A 23,080-nucleotide genomic window follows, 5' to 3' on the forward strand; every position below is an offset into this window, starting at 1 on the left:
CTCATGCCGTAGGGCATACAGAAAAAGAAGACATATTCTTTGTTTTCAATGATATAATGACAGGATATAAACAATGATATAAACACAGGATCTCCTGATTAAATAGTGAAGAAACAATTTAACACATTTGAATAACAGTGCAAACAAATATAGAAAAAAATGTTACCAGGCAACACATGTTTAATGGTCACACGAACTCTCCTTACAATGATGGTGATAGGAATTTAAGGCATGAAAGATATCATCTAGCTTGAGTGGGAAGAGCTGGGTCAGGAGCCAGGGTTCAACAGTGGGTGGGCAGAGAGGGCCAGAGATGGTCCCCAGCCTAGTCAAATAGGTGATCAGAAGGCTCCAGGGAGCAGCTCTAAAGGCTGTGGGTAAGTCAGATGCCTGGAAAGAAAGATTGGGAATGGAGAGTCATTGGATATAAACTGGTAGAGTAACTGAGCCCAACTGTACAGAGCATCAGCTGCCAGTCTTAGGAGTTGGGGGTTTGTCCTGTGTGCAGAGAAGGGCCAGAAGAGAGAAGGAGGGCATGCTGAGAATGGGGTCTCGGGAAGATTAACCTGCTGGTCCTATCAGTCAGAAGGAGTGGAGACTTCAGACCTTACAGTACCTTAAGAAGCTAACGTAGAAGCCCATGTGAAACTCTTGGTTTGAAGTGAGTCAGTATTAGTGGCTAATATTTACTGAGCTCTGACCACATGTCCAACCCCGTGTGAAGTTTGTTAGTAAATTATTCCCATTCATACTTACAATAGCCATGTAAGCTCCATGTTAATATCATCCTTACTTTACGATGAGGCACCAAGGAATTAAGATAAACAGCTGGTGGGCAGTAGGGTCGGGAACTGAGGCCAGGCAGTCTGGCTCCTGAGCCTGGCCTGCCACCACCCGCTTGTGCTTCACAAGAAGACAGGCTGTCAGGTCAGGCTGCACCCTCCAGGAGTCTGTCCTTGTGCTTGACCCCCACCATCCCATCCCAGGCCTGGTGCCCCCTTTCGTTGGATCGGCAGCTCCATGGTCTTGGCCATGCCCTGCACTCACAAGAGGGTGATTCATAAATCAGATATTGGTCTGCTGATCGGTTCATTCTGACACTAACAGGAACATACTTGGGAAGACAGTTTAGGATCAGAATTTTAATGGTTGAACATGGAGTGAAAGGGTCTGTCTATAGGAGCAAGATGAGTTCTTCTTGGATCTGCTGGGAATGAGAGGCTGGCAGGGCTTCTCAGTGGAAATAAATTTACCTCAGTGCAGGTAAAAGTCAAGACTTGGAATTCAGGGAAGTAACCTGGACTAGAGCTATATATCCAGGCATTAAATGCCATAAGTTTATGTGTTAAATTCGCAAATAGAAGCTATAATGTAGATGAAATCACCAAAGACGAGAATGGAGACGGCAAACTGAGGACTGAATTTTGCAGAAAGTCCACATTTAAGGGGCAAACGGAAGAAAAAATGGTAAATAAAGAGGGAGTGGCAGGTGAGGAGGTAAGAGAATCAGAGTGTGAGGCTTCACAGACGCCCAGGGAAAGCTGAGTTCCAAAGGAAGGGCAGGGTGACAGGCAAGAGCTGTAGGGAGGCCAAGGATGGGAAGACGGAAAGAACATCTACCATGGATTGGACCTGCAGGGAACTCAGGGATGAATTAGTCAGGGGTCAGGTCATCTTTGAGTTTCTTCAAAACCAGAGATACAGAGCAGTTTCAGAAGCAGAGGGATAGAAGTCAGGTTTCCAGGCTAACAAGAAAGTGGGAAATGAGGACATGCAGGCAATTGGTTTAGATCATTCAAAGGAGGAGAGAAACAGGACAAGAGCTCGAGAAGGCAGTGCGTCAAGGTTATTTGCTCGTAAGATCTGGAGGTGCCATGCATCTTTGTAAGCAGAGGGAGAGAAATCACTTACACGCACTCTCACTTACACACTTACACACAGTCTCACACACAGACTCACCCAGAACAGACCCTAGTAGAACACATAAGTTAATCGTATAGTTGAGCTAAGTGGTCAGTAATACTTGAGGTGGTAAGTGAAGGGAGGTGTCCCTAGCATCCTGTGTCTAATCAATATGTGAGGGCAGGAGGTGTCCATTGCTGCCCTTCTGGGCTAATCGGGGGAGAACTGTGAAGAACGTGGGATAACACAAGTGACTTGAATAAAAGGCAAAGTCCAAGTCTGAGTCACAGTCACAGATAGCTGGTCTTGACCAGTGGCCGTGTCAGGTTCTTCCTCTTCCCCACTTCTCTTCTCAGTGCTAATCCCTTTCCTGCTTTCCAGCCCCGGTGGATGAAGTCAAGCTCTCTATCCTGTTGAATGAGGAGGTGGAGTCTGGGAAGCCCATTGTGCTTCGATGCTCTGTGAATGAAGGATCTAGTCCCATCACATACAAGTTTTACAAAGAAAAGGAGGGCAAACCCTTCTACCAAGTCACCTTGAATGACACCCATGCCATTTGGCACAAGCCAAAGGCTAGCAAGGAGCAGGAGGGACAGTATTACTGCACGGCCTCCAACAGAGCCAGTCTCTCCAAAAATGTCCTCCAAAGCAACACCCTGACAGTCAGAGGTGAGTCGAGGTCTCAACGGCAAAATGTCGTGTGAGCTCCAAGGGCAAGGCTAGAAAAGCACTTGTCAGAGGAAGTGGGTGGGAGTTTGGTGCATTTTACTGAGGGGTAAGGGAGCAGCACATTTGCCAGGCTCTTTGGTTTCAGGTAATAAAAATCCACTCAAATTAAGTATAAAAGAGGAATTGATTATTATAAGGAATTAGAAGTATTTCACACAGTCCTAATTACAAATTCTCGGTGGAGAGACACCAGCTTGGGTCAAATGTGCGCCCATGGACCACCTGTGGTCAAGAGGGGTGGGTCATACAGAACAGACATGGTTTTAGAGAAGCCCACCTATGTGGGCAGAGGGTGATTTATGGAGAACGAGGAAGGGTGAACAGACACCCTATGAAGAGTCTCCTTCAGTCCTGTGGTCCTTTCAGACCATCACTGACTCGTTTTATAGCAGAAACAACTATTTCTGCCCCTCCTATGAACACAGAGTCCCTCAGAGGTAGATGCTCAGTGAAAGACATCAGTTACAAGGATATAAAAATCAGTCTTATTTGCTGCTTAGAGCTGATGTTATTTCTTGCTGGCAGAGGAAAAACTGATCGATTTAAAATTTTTTTGCACTTCCAGTCTATCTCGCCCCCTGGAAGAAAGGACTTATCGCAGTGGTTGTCATCGGAGTGATCATTGCCACCTTGATACTTGGGGCCAGATGCTATTTTCTGAAGAAAGCCAAGGGTGAGCACAGTCCTTTCATTCCATTCTGACAGGCTGCCCTGCCAGGGAACCTGTCACGGATGTGAGGGGTTTCAGCCTCACGGGAGGCGAGTGCTCTGCTCCAGTGAGGGTCGAGGACATGTGCCTGATGACAGCCGTTTTCCTCCTGGGGGGTCACCTTGATAACCAAAGATTTTGGCTTTGGTGGGTGTGGAGGTTTTACTGCCCCTGGATTTAGCTAGGCAGAAGTGAAAGCAATTGGTTTCTTAGTTGGGCTCCCCAGAAAAGATGAATTTGGGGGGAAGTTGCATCTACATGTGGTCAGAAGCAGCCCTTCGTGTGGATTTGGCAACATCTAGTCCTACAGTTGGTAGAGTTGGGCATGAGTGGAGACACCCACACACGCTGAATGCCTCCCAGTTAATCTTCTGGTTGTGCCACGATTTCTACCCTGTGCTTGGGGTTAGCCATGTGTGGAGGGAAGCCAGGATTACTCATGGACACTCAGAAATCAGAGTCAATTAAGCAAGATGCAAGCAAAAGGGCTCAGCACCGGTAAAGTCTGCAAAAATTTTGGGGGGATAAGACGGGTTGCTTATCCCTGTTGGTGCTGCTGCCTGGGATGGGATGAGACAGATGGGATGAGGAGGGTTTTTTCCTAAAGCAGGAAAGGGGCAGCCCCCCTGGGAAAACAGTCCTAAGGCTGAGTCTGGCCTTGGCCTCAGGCCAGTTTGGAATTAAAAGCTCGGGGATTGATTAAGCCTTTACTTTTGGAGATGGTCTTGAAGCAAAGAGACAGTTGCCCGTTTATCTGGCTCATCTGGTTCCTGTGCTGTTGTCTTCCTCTCCGTCACATTCCATGATGGGAAGTTGCTTCTGGCTAAAACAGTCGAAATGTCAAATTTCAGGGAACATGATGTGAAATCTCTTGGTATAAGACCAAGAGAAGACCTGCTTCGTTTATTTTCCTTTTTAAAAAAGTGCGAATATATTTGGCTTTCTGTTCTCTCTTTTTATGGGTATTCAATCTTCAAACAAGTCAAATATGGTTGAAATGAGTGTTCCTGTCTGATATGGTTGTGGGTTCTTGATACTGACTTTGGTTCTTTTCTTTGTCTTTCAAAGCCAAGCAGATGCCAGTGGAGATGTCCAGGTCAGTGTGCTTGGAAGAGGGGTGGCTGTCCTATGGGTGTGGATAGACTTGTCTGGAGGGATTCCTGTCATTAGGAAGTTTTCAGTGGTTCTTGGCAAACTCAGAAAAATTAGGACCTTGGGTGTGAGCGGTGTAGGGGTGTGTGTGTGTGTGTATGCGTGTGTGTCTGTGTCTCAGTGGAAGATTGCCAACTGTCCTTCATGGGAAGGAATGGCTTTATTCTGAGGTCATGTCCTGTCTACACTTTTCCTTATGAAATTATAATGGTAGGTGGAATTTAAAATGTTTTTACTTACTTGGCAAAATAGAGTTGCCTTAAAAATGGTTGTACTATTTTTACTGTTCTTGAGATCTAAAATCCCAAAGCATGGAAACTATCGTTCTGTTCCTGAAAGAAACAATAGCACAGGATGAGGAATCCCCTCCCGACATGGGATTCACCTCATAAAGGACTCCTCATGTTTGTGCGCCCTTTGGCCCGGACACTTATTTCAACAGCAAAAGGGTTTTTGTCAAATAATCATAGAGCTGAAGAAAGCATTAGTTCCAAATGAGAGAGTAAAACTTTCCTCACTTCAGAAAACTCTTCCTGATTTTCTCATGCTCTTTCCTTGATTATTTTGTTGGTTTGGAGTTAGAGCCAAAAAAATGTTATTTCTTTTTCCTTTTTAAATTTCAATTTAAGGCCAGCAGCACCACTTCTGAACTCCAGCAATGAGAAGACGTTGTCAGATCCCAACACTGAAGCCAACAGACATTATGGTACCGTCATGGTTTTGTGCAGTTGTTAAGAGTTTTTCCCAACTTGCTCTACACTCTCCTGTCCCTCTGAGAAGCAGAATCTATGGGCGGTGGGGTGAGGTTGGAAGGGAAACTCTGGCTTCAAGCTGGGACACTTAATCTAATCAGTCATTGGGTGGTGAGCTAACAAGCAAAACAAAAGTGTAAGAAGAAAGGCAGAACATTGTGCTCTAATTTCACCACCTTCTAAATATCCCAAGGAATGAAAGGTGGAGAATAATTATAATGCTGTGGACACCCGCGTGGGTTCTCTTCACACACTGGACGCTGTGCAAGTGAAATCATTCTTCATTTGTAAGAGAGAGACCAGCTATCAAATGAAGGCATTGGGGGCTTCCCTGGTGGCGCAGTGGTTGAGAGTCCGCCTGCCGATGCAGGGGACACAGGTTCATGCCCCGGTCCGGGAAGATCCCACATGCCGCGGAACAGCTAGGCCCGTGAGCCATGGCCGCTGAGCCTGCGCGTCCGGAGCCTGTGCTCCGCAACGGGAGAGGCCACAACAGTGAGAGGCCCGCGTACTGCAAAAAAAAAAAAAAAAGAAGGCATTGGTAAAACATCTTCTCAGGTGGAATTATTTATTGCAAACACAAGGCAGTCTCATTTCAAACTTGCCCCAGTGGGAAACCAATTTAAAGATCCCACTGTTGATAGAGGCATTTAAAAAAAGAAAAAAAGAGTGGTACAATAATGGAATACCTGGTTGTGAGGTTTATCACAGCTTGAGAGTCAGATCTATAGGGTGGGGAGCCAATCCCAGGTGTTCTTAATCCCATTATGTCTGTGAGAAAATTGTTCACACCTTTTAGCAGGGGTGTTGTCTGTTTCCCAGAGGGGGCCATGATTAAATCACACAAAAAGTTCTGTCCCAGACAGTTTTGGGAATTAAACACTGATGTTCTTTTCTTTTTTTTTAATTTATTTATTTTTGTCTGCATTGGGTCTTTGTTACTGTGCACGGGCTTTCTCTAGTTGTGGCGAGTGGGGGGCTACTCTTCGTAGCGGTGCGCGGGCTTCTCACTGCGGTGGCTTCTCTTGTTGCGGAGCATGGGCTCTAGGCACGCGGGCTTCAGTAGTTGTGGCATGCAGGCTCAGTAGTTGTGACTTGCAGCCTCTTGAACACAGTCTCAGTAGTTGCGGCACACAGGCTTAGTTGCTCCACAACATGTGGGATCTTCCTGGACCAGGGCTCGAACCTGTGTCCTCTGCATTGGCAGGCGGATTCTTAACCACTGCACCACCAGGGAAGTCCCCTGATGTTCTTTTCTAATTCTGTAACATCGTCGCACAAAATAAAAACTTTTTAGAATACACCTTTTACAGGGCATTCCTGAGAAATCTTTTGAGAAATGAGCAATTCCTATAGTACTGAATCATAAACTTTTTAAAAAGTAAAATAAAACATATGTCGTAATAAGAGTAATGTGCCAATAAAGAGAAAAGAGCAAATATGTCATTGAAGAAACTACATTTGGAAAAGTTTGGTGAATATTTAGCAAAAAGCAATCCAGTGCTATAGAGAAAATACCTCTTTGTGGTATAAAGTGGGTTCTGTTGGTAATTTGTATTTATACTTAAGAACAAAAATATGATATTCTAAATTAAATGCTGATAAAGACTTATATTAAAATAGAATTTCCTCCAAATTTCCAAAGTGCAGGAAATACTCCAATTCTTATTATATTTTCTCTGCATGGATTATTTCAGTTTATAAATGTATGTTAGTAATCACAATAGTAATTTGTAAATACGTAATGGAATGGAATGGAAAACCATGTGTTCTTCAGCAGTAATATTTGTAACACTTGAAAGAGTTCTTTTTAATAAAGAATAACTTGATAAAAAAGATCAAAAAGATTTTGCTCCTGCCCAGGTGGCAGCCTGGAGATATTGCAATATCTTTAAACCATGTTCTCATGGATCCATTTCTCCAGCTGAATGATACTGGTCCACTAGTATCCTTCATGTTTGTGGTCACTGGCTCACCCCTTCTAGAATTAAGCTTAATTTCTTCTGAGCTTGCTTCTAGTGAACAATTCTGAATTTTGAACAACTCATAAGTAGCCATGTCCCTCCCATGCGATGGTGGGCGTCATACCGGTTTTAGAAAGAGACCAGGCAGTGGGTTGGATGGGGCCCAGGGCCACCAGGAGGGTATTCGGACCCCAGCTACACTGCTGGTTGCCAACTACACTGAAGAATTTGGGCTTGACTCCTTTTGTTAGTGGCACTGAGTTTTCTAAAATTTATATAGAAAACTAGGAATTCCACTGTCACTCATCCTGTTATTTTTCAACTAGGTTACAATGAAGATGTTGGAAACCATGCAATGAAGCCATTAAATGAAAATAAAGGTAATCATCTATCTAACTTTTTAAAAATTAGAAACCTTTGCTTTTATATAAAAGACCCCTAGGAAAAGAACAAAAGCTGTTAAGGCCTGTGGCTATTTCCTCATGTCTCTTAAATGGAGATGCCTATTGCTTTCTCCAAAGATGCTGTCGTGTTTCTTGTTACTTGTCTTAAAGATAAGCAGCAGTGCTATTTTATTTTATTTTTTATAGTGTATTTTTCATTTTTTGGTTTTTTCTCATGTATTTTTCATTTTTATTAAACATGTAGATACGAAGTAATATTTATAAGTTACGTATAAAACATAAACAATAGCAATTCAATAAATAACTGCATACCCATCATCCTTTAAAAAAAAAGAACATTTCCACTACCTTTAAAGTACCCTGAGTACTTCTTCCCACCCCAGCCTCTTAACACTTTCTTTGCCAGCTTTATTGAGATATACTTGACACATAACATTGTGTAAGTTTAAAGTGTACAACATGATGATTTGCAGTAATGCTATATTAAAAAACACCTGTGACTCTACTATCCAAGAGAAGGGAGATCCTCCTGACTTATTTCGTAGCCCATTCTGAATCAGGAAGTTCCATTCTGGGTGTAACTTGATTTCCTATGTGTATGCCTCATACTCTCAAAGCAGTTTGGGGCTGGGGACCCCGTTCCCCATTTCCTGAGATCCTTTCCATCTTGGAGAAAGCGTTCTGTGCCTGTGGCCTTGGAGAAGTCTTTTATAGTTAACTGCTGTGGCCGATGCCGGCTGTTTTCTGTATCTAATGAGCTTTACAAGTCCTCACACTGTGGTAACAACGGGACCTGAGCCGGAGGGTCCTTCCACATCCCGGGAGTGCAGGCCTCCTCATTACCTCTCCCAGCCTGAGTTTTCTCGCCCACTTAGAATGGAGTTAAGCCTGCATCCAGCTTCCCTGTTAAAATACAGACTTCTTCGATCACTTGAATAGAAATCTCTACTGTGGTCCGAGACCCCCCAAGGAGACTCTGTCTAACCGCAGGCTGCTGTGGTTCTTTCGAGCAGAGCCTCTGACCTTGGACGTGGAGTACACTGAAGTGGAAGTGACCGCCCCTGAGCCTCACAGAGGTAACACCATCACTCAAGGGATTCCCCATGTTTTACTGTCTGCTTGGGTGTAGATGCCAGGGTGGGCTGTGCCGTGGCCCCCGGACAAGAATCTAGTCACCCTCATCACTCAGAAGGGAGGTGGTCTGCAGACAGATGGGCTGGACATACCCAAGGCAGGAGCAGTGACACCCACCCAGGTTTGGAGGTGTAAAATTTCATTAATTATTATTTATCATACTAGTAATGATGGCTGCGTTTTATTGAGCAATTACTAAGTGCTAAGAAATGGGTCTGTTGAGAGACTTTTAGCAGGCAGCCTCACTCCTGGGTGTTTGGGCATCCTTCCAGAGGTAGCCCCCTTGGCCCAATCTAGCACCTTCCTTAAAAAGTTGCTTTCAGACTGAGCTTGTATAAATGAAATGTGCAAGGGGATGAAGGGGCTTGGCTATTTAAAGGGACAATTGGGTAAAGGCTTTTGAAAGCACGGACTCCCTCTGCATGTAAACAGTGGCACCATCATTATGCTTCAGGCTTTGTTTTTATTGTGTGGTTCTCTTGGGCACACTGCCCTGGAGAAAGCCCCTAGCTCTGGTCCTGCACTGGGGAGACTGACTCAGGGTGGGTCAGTCCACAGCAAGCACTAGAACGTCAATCTCAGCTGCTTCGGGCACCACAAAAAAAACAGGCACATCCTCCTAAACCTCCTTAGTTCCCGCAGAGGCTGCCACACAAAGGAAGCAGCCACCCGAGCCTTCCTGCCCTGCTGGGAAGCTCGTTAGGGCTGTTGCTGTGCATCCCCCTTCCTGCTGAGGCTGAGGCCAAGCTGCATCCACTCAGCCTTGCAGGCCCGGGGCTGCTTTGCAGACCATGCCTGTGTAGCCTCAGCCAGAGCCACGTGGTGATGGCGTTCTCTTGTCACCTCTTGCTCCATGATCTGGAAGGAGTTTGGGGTTCCTTCCTTCTTCCCTTGCTTAGCACGGTTCTAGGTACCATGTCTGCAGATGTGTCCGTGGGACCTTCCAGGCAGGGCCGTCCCCTGTAGCCCCTGGGGCTGGGTGCTGCACAACAGGGCCACCATGCCCATAGTCTACAGTCAGCATGGCCCCTGCAGTTGGTACTGCCTGATCTGCACCACTACACAGGGCATCCCAGTTCCAAGTCTAGACTGGACGGGGCAGGGGTGGGGGCCACGGCCAGCCTGAAGTTCTCTTTCTCTTTACTTCATGGTAAAGTGATTTGCTTGTTGGGTTAGCAAATTATGGGCGCATGATGGACCAGCCCCAGTGCAAGCAGCAAAGGTACATATGTGGTCCCCTTCTCGTGGAGGTGTAGCCCCTGAGGGAGTCAGGAAAACAAGGAACCGATGAGCAGATAGTATCAGGTTAGAGTCAGAGTTTGCAGGAAGAGTGGGGTGTGGTGGAAGGCCTGAAAGGTGATGCCTTTTCTGGCTGGGTGGTCCCAGAAGGCCTGTGTGAGGGGTGGCAGGACAGTGGGTGGTGGCCTAGAGCTTGGCCCATTTAAAGACCTGAAAGGAGACCTTAAAGGATCCTTAAATGACTCTTTCTGGTCCTTAAATGTCTGCAGAGAGGGCGAGAGGGAGTGGAGGCAGATGAAGCTGGGAGGACCAGGCGGGGCCCAGGGACTGCAGGGCCGCTGGCGTTCTCTTTTTGTTCTAGTCTCAGTGGACTGGGGGCCTTTGGAAGCCTTTAAGCAGCGAAGTGACAAGTTCCAACTTCCTTCTTTTAAAAACGATCCTTGTGGCTGGTGTGGAGGACGGATTAAAGGGAACAGAAGTGGAAACCGGGCAAGAGGGGATGAGGATGGAGCCAAAGTGCTGGCAGTGGATAGATTCTGGATAGATGTTACAGACAGACCGCAGTACTGGATGAAAAATTCGTGGCCAGGATGGGAGAGACAGAATGACTACATGTTTCTTGACCAAACAACCACATGGATGGTCGTGATGCCTGCCATTGGGAGGCACAGGCTCATGGGGAGCCTGGTTCGGTTGGGTTAAATTTGAGAGCCCAGGAGGAGACAGCGCAGGGGTCTTGGTGCTCAGAACCAAGTGTGGGCGGGCTCTGGCCGATGGGACTTTAGGGTGCTCCTCGCCGGCCTTCCCTGGTCCAGCCTGAGCCCCTCCATCACCATGCATCGTGGGTGCCGTCCCACAGGTAACAGCTTACTTCCTCCTAAGGGGGCTTCAGACTTGGAAGGAAAGGGGAACCACAGCAAGAGGGCAGGGCTGAATGTGTGTGGGAAACCCCACTGCCCTCCATGCCCCACTGTGCTCAAGCAGAGAGCGATTGCCCTGGGTTCTGGCCTCTCGGTTCTGATACCTGTCCCAGAGGGCCGGGCCCCACCCTTACCCTGCTGCCGGCTGGGCCCGGGCAAGGTGGAGTTATGAGGGCTGTATGTGAGGCCTGGAAGGCTTTGGATTGAAGGAAACTGAAGCAGGAAGAAGGAAGCAAGGTTTTGTCCTTGGAAAAGCATCCGTTTTCCATTCCTTTGGGGATGTTTCCACGTTAGCAGCGTCTGGTTTTCTTTTTCTTGCTTGAAGGTGGGGAGCGGTTGAAGGGAAAAGAGAACCCCTGGGACCGGGCGAAGCAGGGGTGCTTCCCTTTGCCAAGCTCTGTACCTGCAGGGTTGTAACCAGCCGGGTCACCTTTCCCCAGTCTGTACAAAGGTGCTGAGTGGGCCGCAGGGGCCTCAGCAGAGCTGGACTGAAAGTCACTCGGGTGGAAATGGAGAGTTTCTAGGGGATTCAAGTTGTTTTCTGGACCCAGCCTCCTTGGCAGCTGAGGGACAGTGGGGGAGAGCGGCCTGGCCCAGGATGCCGTCCCCCTGTTTTCTCATGGGTGGGGAGTGGGGCATTACTAGATGAGGGCCAGACTTTGTGGGTTCAAGGCCAGTGGTGAGTCCACTTGACCTGGTCTTGGCCAACCCAGTTCCCTGTCCTCAAGGCCTCCCTCCTCTACAGATGGGATGGAGGAAGGAGTGGGGACCATGTCCAGCTCTAACGTGGCTGGCAGCTGACCAAGTGGTCACTTGGAGGTGGAGGAGGGGTGGGAAGGAACTCGTTAAATCCTGGTCTGCTGCATGTTTGCTCTGAGACTAACTGCTGGGAAAACCCCATGACGTTGAAGCCATCTCTTTCTCTGTTAACAGAGAAAAACAGAAGCCAAAACAAAGCCCATCCGGAAACATCCCTGGCAGCAGAGACAAACAGCCTGCTGGCCTGGTTTAGTCGTTAGCAGGCAGCTGCTGCCTCGGAGCAGCGGGAGGAGGGGCACTCTCAGTGAGCTGCAAACCCCGTCCCCTGGCCGGGCGGAGCCAGGAGGGCAGTGGGGGAAACTGCTGGGCCAGCTGCAAATCTGGCAACTCAACCAAGAAGTGAAACCATCCTGCTGCCCTGGCTGATACACAGAGTTATGAGGTGAAAGGGAGTTGAGTGCAGCTCCTTGGGTCCAGAGGGTGTCAGAGCGTCCCCAAGGTGACCAGAGGTCTACCCGCCACCCCTTATGTGCCTGGGGGTGGTGGAGCTCCCAAGGGTGTCCAGGGCCCCAGGCTTGGCCGCGCAGTCCCTCCCCTCCATTCCCTCCCCTCCATTCCCTCCCCTCCATTCCCTCCCCACGCCCCCAGCTCCCACTGTGAAGGAGGATGAGTTGGCAGGGCCCCCAGTGCTCCTGGTATGCAGTGTCCTAGAGCGTTTGTCACAGCATTGTTTGCATACCATCCGCCCCACGGCCCGGAGCTTCCGAAAGCTGGAACCAGGTCCCCGGTCACCTTTTCCTCTTCCACAGTGCCCAGCACACAATAGGTGTTAGGACTATGTTGAACGAGTGACTTGCCCATGCCTGACATTGAGCAGAGTCCCTTAGTGATGCGGTAGAACCCCCAGTAGATAGGGGAGTTGCTGGAGCTTCCCTCTGCACCTTCAGATCTGCTGCCGTGGAGAGTGGAGAGTGGTGAGGGCATCTCTGCTGTGCTCTTAGAGAAAGGCAGGTGTCCCAGCAGGGGGTGCCTGGTATCTCAGCCACTCTGCTGAGTACCAACTGCTATTCGGTGCCCTGGGGGGAGTCGCTACGATGCCTTCTGCAAGGTCCTGGCACCCCAAGTGCCCCAAGTACAGCTGTCTATCTGAACTGCCACCCAAGCTTTCTCCTGCCATTTAGATCATGACATAAGAACCACGACCACGTAGTGTGTGACGAATGACCGTGATTTTAATCCTAAGACCTAAAACTTCAGGGATCAGGCTGATCATGCCAAGAGCCTCCTGAAGGTTGGAGTCTGAGACAGAGACACCCGCAGGGACGTTGACTGTTGTCTTCACTGTCCCATCAACCTTTACAGGCGCCCCAGGCAGCTGTGCAAAATCTGGGATCGGGAGGAGCACAAGACCCGGGCGCTGCCCTAGAGGGCGTGGGGCCCGCCAGGGGAGATGCTTGTGGGGGCGAGTCGTGTCAGTGTGCCGTGGGCGCCCACGTAACTGCCCAGGGCACAGGGAAGGGGGGAGTGTGTCAGGGAGTGTGTAGGTGTGTGAGGGTATGTGCACCCAAGTGCAGGAGCGAAGCTTGTCCTGGGGCTTGGAGGATGAGGAGGAACGGGGCAAAGCAAAAGGGCCGTGCAGACAGCGAAGGAGTGTGTGCAGGACCAGGGCATGAGAGAGGGGAGCCTGGTGAGTCGAGGGTATCTTGGTGTAGTTAGAATCCGTGTACGTGCCCTGGCCATCTGCCACTGAGGAAAACGACATCCACGTGGCACTGACCGTGGCGGCAGGAAGCATCACCCAGTCTGGGGTTCCGTTTCCCGATTTATAGAGAGAGAATGCTGGCCACACGGCATCAGGCAGCTTTCTACAATAAGGCTTCCTGGTCCTTTGTGCAGGTGAGAGGGAAGTGGCGGGCTGCATCCCCTGAGGGTCTGTGTGTGTAAGTGCATGTAGATGCACCATGAGCGTGTGTACGTGTGTGTGTACATAACCTGTGTGTGTACGTCAGCTTAAACAGATGGCTGTACAGGGGCTCTTTGTCTCTCAAACCACTGAGGCTCCTCTGGGTGTAATCCACACCCTAAGTGGGTCATCTTGTCTGTTGTTCAGAAAGGGTCCAGACCAGAGGATCTGAACCCTGTCTGCATATTAAAATCCCCTGGGAAGCTCTTAAAAACACCAACACCAGGGCCCACCCTGGACTAATTCAATCGATCTGCAGTGAGGCCCGGCTTGCTGACATTTGAAATCAACCAGCCCAGTTGTCTAGAGTTGTAACTGGGCCCCAGCTTATCCTTAGAGTCACAGATGATACCCAGGCTCTAACCCTGACCTTGGGTAATTGGGAGACCCTAACCCAGCCTCCTGAGAGGGGCTGGCAGAGCAGCTGGACAGAGGGACACAGTGGCAGAGGAAGAGGGATGGGGCCACCGAGCTGGAGGCTACAGGTCTGTGCTGGGGGTACCTCTACCTGCGCCCCCTAGGTCCAGGGGTCCCACAGTGGCCTGTTGGCCTCATACTTCTAGGCTGAGAGTGATGCTGGAGGGACCATGATCTTCTAAAGCCGGGAAATGGCCCGGGCTCAGTAGTGACAGGGATTCCAGGGGCTCCTGGAGATGGGCACTCGTGGGGTGGGTAGTGGGGTACAGCCTTGCCTGGGAGCCTCCGACATTTTCCTGCTTCAGCAGTGAGCTGACCTGGTGCCCAGAGGCAGTTGTTGACCTGTGCTTGGTCCCTTTCCAGGTCTGGGAACAAAGGGCACGGAGACAGTGTACAGTGAAATCCGGAAAGCTGACCCCGGTGAGTGAGGGCCCCTTAGCTCCCCCAACCGGGGGTTGGGGGGAGGGCGCTTCCCGCAAACTCATCCATGGGGTCCTGGGAGTGGGCAGGGGAAAGAAGGAGCCAAGGCAGCCAGAAAGGGTGCCAGAGTTTTTAACCCTCTCTTCCCCACCACACTTAAAATGTGGCCACAGGTGACGTGTACTATTTATTTAGTCGATGAACACTTATTGAGTGCTGGCTGCATGCCAGGCAAACAGAACCTTATACCTTCACACCCAACTAACGGCCAGGTGGACCAAAGCGTGTCCTGGCACCCCTGTGTGCTCATGAGATGCCCAGCAGCCTCCCGGGCACTCCTGACCCCAAGAGAAGCAGCGTGGCCCTGCCTGTTCTCAGGTGCCAGCCAGGGGCCCCACCTGCTCCTCACCCGGGCCCTGGTGCACTGGGGCTCCCGAAGGTCTTAGGCAAAGTCGGTGCTTTGCTTTGAAGACGTTCAGTAGCTTCAGCCTTTCTGGGAGCACGCCGACTTTGGGGAAGGGTGTATGGATCTACTTCCGCTTCCTTTGATTTCAGCCCGGACCCCACTTCATTTCCCATTTCCACTGCTTCCTCATGGAGAGATTCCCTGGGACTGAACAGACACGGAACTGGGGATGCTCCCAGCAATCTCATTTTTTGTGTAATTATTCTATTCTATTCTCATGAAATGAAATCCACAAAGACCACTTTTATTTTTTTATCTTTTTTTTTTATTGAAATCAAGTCGATGTACAATATTATGTAAGCTTCAAGTGTTCTACCTAGTGGTTTGGCGTTTGCGTACATTGTGAAATGATCACCACGATAAGTCTAGTAACCATCTGTCCCCATACAGAGTTATTACAATATTATTAGCCATATACCTTATGTGATATATTATATCCCCATGACTTATCTTTTTATATAACTGTAGGTTTGTTACCTCCTAATTCCCTACACCTATCCCCCATCCTCCTCCCTTCTGGCACCAACAGTTTGTTCCCTGTATCTGAGTCTGTTGTTTTTTTTTTTTGCGGTACGTGGGCCTCTCACTGTTGTGGCCTCTCCCGTTGCGGAGCACAGGCTCCGGATGCGCAGGCTCAGCGGCCATGGCTCACGGGCCCAGCCGCTCCGCGGCATGTGGGATCCTCCCGGACCGGGGCATGAACCCGCGTCCCCTGCATCGGCAGGCGGACTCTCAACCACTGCGCCACCAGGGAAGCCCTCTGAGTCTGTTTTCACACAAAGACTACTTTTAAATTCTGAAAATAAGTCACAACCCAAAGGGCATAAACATTCCAGGGGAAAATAGTCACTATGCAGATATCTTGCTTTGTACAACAAACCTCTACTTAAGTGGATTCTTTGAAAGGGAATTATTAAAACAGGCTGGAAAACTTTGATAAAGCCTGGCTACCCCAAGGATGGTCCACAGACAGGTAGCAACGATCTCAGGCCCAAACCAGACTCACAGGGTCAGAATCTCCAGAATCTGAACTCCCAACAAGGTCCCACATATTTCTTTTTTTTTCTTTAATATTTATTTATTTATTTTGGTTGTGCCAGGTCTTAGTTGTGGCCTGTGGGCTCCTTAGTTGCAGCACGCAGGCTCCTTAGTTGTGGCATCCGAACTCTTAGTTGCGGCACGCATGTGGGATCTCGTTCCCTGACCGGGGATCGAACCCGGGCCCCCTGCATTGGGAGCATGGAGTCTTATCCATTGAGCCACCAGGGAAGTCCTGGTCCCACGTATTTCTGATGCTGCCAATATTAGAGAAGCACTGTCTTACCTGAAGAGCCTACTTGTTATCTGAACTAGGAATCACCCCTTAACTAATCTTTTTAAAAGTGGTATTTTCATGGGTAGAGCAGAAACTCAGCCCCATGGAGAACTTGACTGAATGATAATTTGAAAACCATTTCCTGGGGAATTCTTGGCTTCAGTATCTCATTTTGCATTCTCAGTCTATTCAGAGCTAGCAAAACGCAAATTTAGAAATAGGCTTCCTCTGTTCTTCCAGTGTAACAGAAAGCTGAAGCTCAGATCAGGTTCAAGGTTGGTCCTGATGGGTAATTGTGTAAAAATGCCCCCTTTGCTTTCCTCGTGGTGGTCCCTGAGATGGTTCGCTTTCAGTCGCTTTGGTTATGCAAAAACTCACGTTTATTAAGCACTTGCTGTTTGTGCTAAGTGGTCTATATTACATTATCTCTTTCAATCCTCCACAGTAAATCCCATTTTTCAGATGAGGATCCTGAAGCATAGAGGGCTTAAAACAGTTCCCCACGGTTAGCGTTAGTACACCAGAACTGGCCCACCCCAGAGCTGGATTCCATGCTCCTGATCATTGAGCTGCCTTTGGTTTGGGGAAGGGAAGCTGGTGAAGTGTGGAGGCCACAGGGAACCCCGGCTACAGGAGGCCGGGGAGGGGCGGGGGGCGGGCTGTGGCCACCTGAGGCCACCCCTGGAGGCCCCATACAGTTGGTGAAGGCCACGCCCAGTGTGGATTCCAAAGGGCTTGTGTTAGGGACCCTGCAAATTAGCCTGAAAAAAGACAGATTAACAAGAAAAAAGCAGTGAGAGTAACTCGGTGGAGTGGGGTGAGGGAAGCTCCCGGAAGCCTTCCTTCTGCATCCGTTGATGCTCATTTGCCTCTAGCTCAAAATAACCCTTATGCCAAAGTGGCATGTTTGGGGGTGGCATATTCTGGTTTTCTACTCTGCTTCAGGGTAGCTGTTCAAGTGGGTTCTCTCAGTTTCCCCAGGCTGGTTCTAGATGCCTGAGTCCCCAGTCCCCGGCTGTTGGAACCTGACTGCTCCGGCTGGCCTCAGGCTGGAACAGACCACAGGCACCATAGAACCCAACCCGGTAGGGATTTGAGGTGGTAAAGAGCCCTGTTTTGCTGGGGGATATCTGAGCCCCTGTCCTGGTGCTGCCACTTAACAACTGTGCGACTTTGACCAAGAGGCCTGACCTCTCTGTGATGACTTAGTTTCTTCAACTGTTAAATGGAGATGCGATTAAATGAGAAAAGGGGATGAGACGGCGCCGTTTACTCCAAGCATGCAGTCAGTGTATCACCCCTACCATACAGTGAGCATTCAATCCATTTTAGCTGAAAAATGCATGAGGAACTTGAGCCCTAGTGCCTGGCCCAGGGCAAGACTAGAGCCAGCTCCGGACTCCCAGGCCAGGGCATTCCCACTGTGCTATCTGGGCCATTAGGTGTCAGTTGGGGCTTGGGTCTCTCTATAATCTGGTCTGTCATCTGGCAGCCAGCTCCTGCCAGGTAGGTAGAGGGAGCCCTGGGTCTTATAGCCAAAACCACATCGCTGCTGCAAAAGCCAGTGTCCTGGAAGCCAAGGGAGTTCCTGTTTTTGAGCGTTTCCCACTGAGCTGCTGCCCAAGGGGAGGAGGCTGCAGGCCTTGGTTGATTCCTCTTCCCTTTTCTTTTTTTTCCTCTGTCAGCCACTCAAAACCACCATAGGGTTGATGGAGGCTCTATTATTATTCCTGCTCTACAGATGGGGAAATGGGCAGAGGTGAAATAGCTTGTGCTGGTCCCAAGGCCAGTGGTGGCAGAGCAGGGACGGAGTGTGGGGAGCCTGGCTGCAGAGTGGCGCACTTCACCACCCTCATGTTTCCCCTGTGTTGCCAAATCAACTGGTTTCCACTTTCATCAGCCTAATTAGAGGATGCAACTCTGTCTACTTTAGAAATTAAGAGTAACAGCCTGGTGTGGTCTGGGTGAGCCTGGGTGAGTCATGGAGCCTCTCGGGACCTCTGTCACCTTCTCTGTGGAATGAGGGGCATGGGCTCGAATCTGGATCAGGGGTTCTCCAGGTTGGTTACAATACAGGTAGACTGGCACCACCTCTGATTCAGTAGGTCTAAGTGAGCTGAGAATTTGCGTTTCTGACAGATTCCCACATGCTGCTGCTACTGGTCTGGGGACACACTTTTAGAACCATTTTCTAGATGCTCTGAGTTCCCTTCTGACTGTACCACTCGATTGGCCGGCAGAGATAACCCAGAAACACTGTATGTGTGTGTGTGTCTGTGTGTGTCTGTGTGTGTGTCTGTGTGTGTGTGTGTGTGTTGAGGGGAGGGTGTGACTCACAATAAAAACAAAGGCCCCGTGAGGGTCTCTGGGCTGGTCTGGGAGCAGGCTGAGCGCAGAGCTGAGTCTTATCTGACTTTTCCTTCTTAGGTTTTTGTTCTTCCCCAACTAAGAAACTTCCCCAGTTTCTCAGTTCCCCATCATCTTCCAACGAGCAGCACTTCAGGGCTGGCTATTTTGGGAAATGGCTCACAGGGCGTAGTTCTGGCTCTTAGACCCCCTTTTTCCCCTGAGTGATGCAAAGGAAAACTGCTCCTCTAGATAAGCAAAAGGGCAACAGGCAGGCCTGCCTCCAAGGAGCAACCCCAGGCGGGGCTGGAGAGGGTGTCAGGGGATCTGGTAGGCCGTGGGAGGCACCAGGTCTTTGCAATCTTGGCTGTAGGCTCTGAGCTCAGCATTTTTTTTTTTTAAACCTGTGGTAAAATATATTGGGTTGGCCAAAAAGTTCATTCGGGTTTTCGTAACATGGAAAAACCCAAACGAACTTCTTGGCCAACCCAACACATAACACTTGCCATTTTAACCATTTTTACATGTACATTTCAGTAACACTAAGTACAATCACATCGTTGTATGGTCATCACCACCATCCATCTCCAGAACTTTTTCGTCTTTCCAAACTGATACTCCTTACCCATTAAATGATAATTCCCCAGACCCAGACCCTGGCAACGACGACTGTTCTACTTTGTGTCCCTGTGAACTTGACTACCTTCAGCTGTTTTAATCTGTCAGATCAGGTGGTTGAATGAATGATCTTAAGTTGCTTTCCAATCATAACATTCAGAGCCTCAGCATCCTGGCGTTTGGAAGGGATGGTCATTTGTCTATGCCTTGGTCGCTCCAGACCCAGGCTCTGGAACATGTCTGTGGTGGGTGGGGACTCAGTCCCTTCTAAGAGTCACTCCCCAGGTCCCTTGGCGCCAATCCTAATCCTCTGCCCACCTTTGACTCCACGTTTGCCCTTCAAATCTGAGTTAAGTCCTGGATCTCAGGGGCCATTTTACCGTGTTTCTGCTGCATTGTGTCAGCCAGAGGCCAGCCTGGGTGGTTCTCTGTACCGCAAACCTCATGGAAAACACCCTTAATAGGAGACCTGGGGGTTGGTCTTGGCTCCGCCCTCATCAGGTTATAAGACTTGGCCCCACCCCCACTGCTATCCCATCAGATGTCAGTTTCCTCACAAGTCCCCACTAAAATTCCCTTGGCCTCAGTGGAGCTGCTGCGGGGTGGATGTGTCAGTGTTCCTCAGGAACGTACGTGGCCCTTGAGTGGATAAGGGCTGTTGTGGACAGGTGGGTTCTATAAAATGAGGAGGGAGGGAGGCATCTCTTCCAACTCATTACCTCCCACTGGGTCTTGACCACAGTCACACACATCTGCTCTTCTGTATTTTTTCATAGTTGAAAATTTATTGGAAAAAAATTTTTTTCTATAAATTTATTTAATTTATTTTTGGCTGCATGCGGGCTTTCTCTAGTTGGGGCAAAGGGGGGCCACTCCTCGTTGCGGCATGCGGGCTTTTCATTGCGGTGGCTTCTCTCGTTGCGGAGCACGGGCTCTAGGTGCGCGGGCTTCAGTAGTTGTGGCTTGCGGGCTCTAGAGCACAGGCTCAGCAGTTGTGGTGCACGGTTTTAGTTTCTCCGTGGCATGTAGGATCTTCCCGGACCAGGGCTCGAACCTGTGTCCCCTGCGTTGGCGGGCAGATTCTTTTTTTTTTTTATTTTTTATAAATTTTTTTTTTTTTTTTTTGCTGTGTTGGGTCTTCATTGCTGCTCCCGGGCTTTCTCTAGTTGCGGCGAGTGGGGGCTAGTCTTCATTACGGTATGCGGGCTTCTCACTGCGGTGGCTTCTCTGGTTGCAGAGCATGGGCTCTAGGCGTGTAGGCTTCAGTATTTGTGGCACGTGGGCTCAGCAGTTGTGGCACGCAGGCTCAGTAGTTGTGGCTCACGGGCTTAGTTGCTCTGCAGCATGTGGGATCTTCCCGGGCCAGGGATCGAACCTGTGTCTCCTGCATTGGCAGGCGGATTCTTTTTTTTTTTCCTCTCACTGTTTTGGCCTTTCCCGTTGCGGAGCACAGGCTCTGGACGCACAGGCTCAGCAGCCATGACTCACGGGCCCAGCCGCTCCGCGGCATGTGGGATCTTCCCGGACCGGGGCACGAACCCGTGTCCCCTGCATCGGCAGGTGGACTCTCAACCATTGTGCCACCAGGGAAGCTCCTGTTGGAAAATTTAAATTCATTATTAATATGTTGTTACAGTGACTCAAGCACAAATGGCATTATGTTTCCTACTCTTAACTATTCCAACACCTGAAATATTCATTTTTAGGAAAATATAAGTACTAATACAGTAGCATACTAGAAAATTTTGATATTAAAGCTTATTTTCCCATTGGAGTTACTTTGCCTTTTTTTTTTTTTTACATATACATGTATCTATTATTTTTCAAATTCTTTTCCCATTTAGGTTGTTACATAATATTGAGCAGAGTTCCCTGTGCTGCTATTCTATTTTGTTGACATACTGCTGAGCTAACACCTTCCTGTCCCAGCAATTAAGTCAGTCTGAGGCGAGGAAACCTCTCGATCTTTGAGCTTTTTCACTTTCCAGCCATTCGATGATTCTTTGCTACATGTTCCCTGCCTGTTAGGGAGGGAGGAGAGGGATGCTCAGAACTTGGAAGACTTTTATCAGAAAGAGACCAAATTGAAGTCAGCCTCAGGAGAAGACAGAGCAAGCCCCAGGGACACTGCCAGAACGGGTGGAGAAAGAGATTCTGCCCCTCACTGAGCTTCAGCTTTCTCAGGGGAATGGAGAAAATGCTGATAATTTCCTCATCATTTAGATCTGCAAGCTTAGCATTTGGGGTTTTTTAAAGTTCTTGTTTCCTTTTCCCTCATTTGCCTGAGGTTAGGGTTTGTCAGCAGTAGCAGCTGTAGTTATGGTTAACGATACGGCTTTTACCAGAAACGGGAAAACTCGTCTGTTTTCGTGCTCCTCAGAAGCAGCCATGTGGATGATCCCCGTAAGTGAGCACTGCAGGAAAGTGATCCAGGTGCCAGTGTGGTACCTCTCTCTCCCAGCCCTTAACGAGAGCCCGTTTACTCCCACCCACGTGGTTTTGGACTTCACGCAGGATAGTCTGTTACTCAGCTGAGCCCTCTTGGTTGAGATGGGGGAGGCGTCTTCGCAGGGTTTTTTCATAGCTTGGTGCTCTGGGCTGTGAGCTGACCTGGAGTCAAAGGCGCCCCCCACCCCACCTCTTCCTCCTCTGCCTGGTGCCAACTAATTCAAGGAAAGGTTTGATTCTTTTCCTCCCCCTTGTGCTCTAGTGCTCTCCTAGTGACAGGAGCTAAAAGAGCTAAACCGTAGCTGGGTAGAGAGCCTCTCCATGAGTCGGCTCACAGTTATCCGTGGCAACGCTCCTCAGCTTCCCTCAGCCTGCTGGAGCCTGGTGTGAACTGGAATTCCCGGCTAGCCAGGGAAGTGTGTATCTTCACTCTGATTCAGCGATGGATGGCTTTACAGTGCCCCAGCTCATCCTGAAAGTACTTTATAAAATGGTTTGCAGTTCATCCAAAGCATAACTTATTAACATATATTTACCCCAGTTTTTAAGGCAGGAGAATAAAGCGGTTTATTATAATTAATTAGCAATGCAGTCAAGTTCTTCCCTATGAAAGAACTAAGGTCTAGGATAAGATTTCCACAGTTTAGGGCAGAGGTTCTCAATGCAAGAGACATTTGGCAATGTCTGGAGACATTTTTGGTTGTCATAATTTGGGGCAGGAGGAGGGGTGCTACTGCATCTAATGGTTGGAGGCCAGGGATGCTGCTAAATATCTTAGAATGCACAGGACAAGCCCCATAACAAAGAACTATCCAGCCCAGAATGTCAGTAGTGCCAGTGTTAAGGAACTCTGGTTTGGAGGAATTCGTTTCCTGTCATTCCTCCAAGACGAGAGCTGGTTTTCCTCCCTAGATGCCCTGTGCCCACCTTGGAGGTATCCTGGGCACATCCCACCTGACAACTAGCGGTTCTGGGGAGAGATGCCAAGTCCTGCTCCAGACACTAACCTATGTCTTTTGGATCAGGCAGGGCCCACCTCCCTCACTCAGCCTCCTTCTTCTGCTTTCTCCTTGCCTGGAATTCAGACTTCTGGGATACTTCTTAAGGGAGCAGAAATCCAGTATACCAAGAGTGACTGGTCATGGAGACGGGACCAAAGAACAGAGGGGCCCTATGCCATGTCCCCTCTGGAAGGGAGAGAAGAGCACTTGAGGACCCGTCCCCACCCATCCTGCGAGACCCAGAGCAAACTAGCCTAGTGGGCACTGCCAGCCTTCCCCCAGGGTGGCATCTCCTACCTCAGAGTGCAAGGTGGTAAAACTTGCTCCATTAAAAAAATATATGGGGGCTTCCTTGGTGGCGCAGTGGTTAAGAATCTGCCTGCCAATGCAGGGGACACGGGTTCGAGCCCTGGTCCGGGAAG

At 49.2% G+C, this 23,080-nt stretch overlaps 1 protein-coding gene across 2 annotated transcripts in view; it reads left to right on the forward strand.

Moving 5' to 3' along the window:
• The window catches only part of PECAM1 (platelet and endothelial cell adhesion molecule 1), a 69,060-nt gene that overhangs the window by 38,291 nt on the left and 7,689 nt on the right, over positions 1-23,080 (forward strand). For both annotated transcript variants that reach the window (XM_030843355.3, XM_060290345.2), the window contains exons 10-16: positions 2,284-2,571; positions 3,197-3,304; positions 4,409-4,436; positions 5,122-5,198; positions 7,535-7,588; positions 8,626-8,688; positions 14,408-14,464. In XM_030843355.3, the coding sequence (XP_030699215.2) occupies positions 2,284-2,571; positions 3,197-3,304; positions 4,409-4,436; positions 5,122-5,198; positions 7,535-7,588; positions 8,626-8,688; positions 14,408-14,464 (675 nt within the window). The remainder of the gene's footprint in view (positions 1-2,283; positions 2,572-3,196; positions 3,305-4,408; positions 4,437-5,121; positions 5,199-7,534; positions 7,589-8,625; positions 8,689-14,407; positions 14,465-23,080) is intronic.

The sequence above is a fragment of the Globicephala melas genome, chromosome 20 (assembly GCF_963455315.2).
Source record: "Globicephala melas chromosome 20, mGloMel1.2, whole genome shotgun sequence".
In the NCBI taxonomy this organism is placed as follows: Eukaryota; Metazoa; Chordata; class Mammalia; order Artiodactyla; family Delphinidae; genus Globicephala; species Globicephala melas.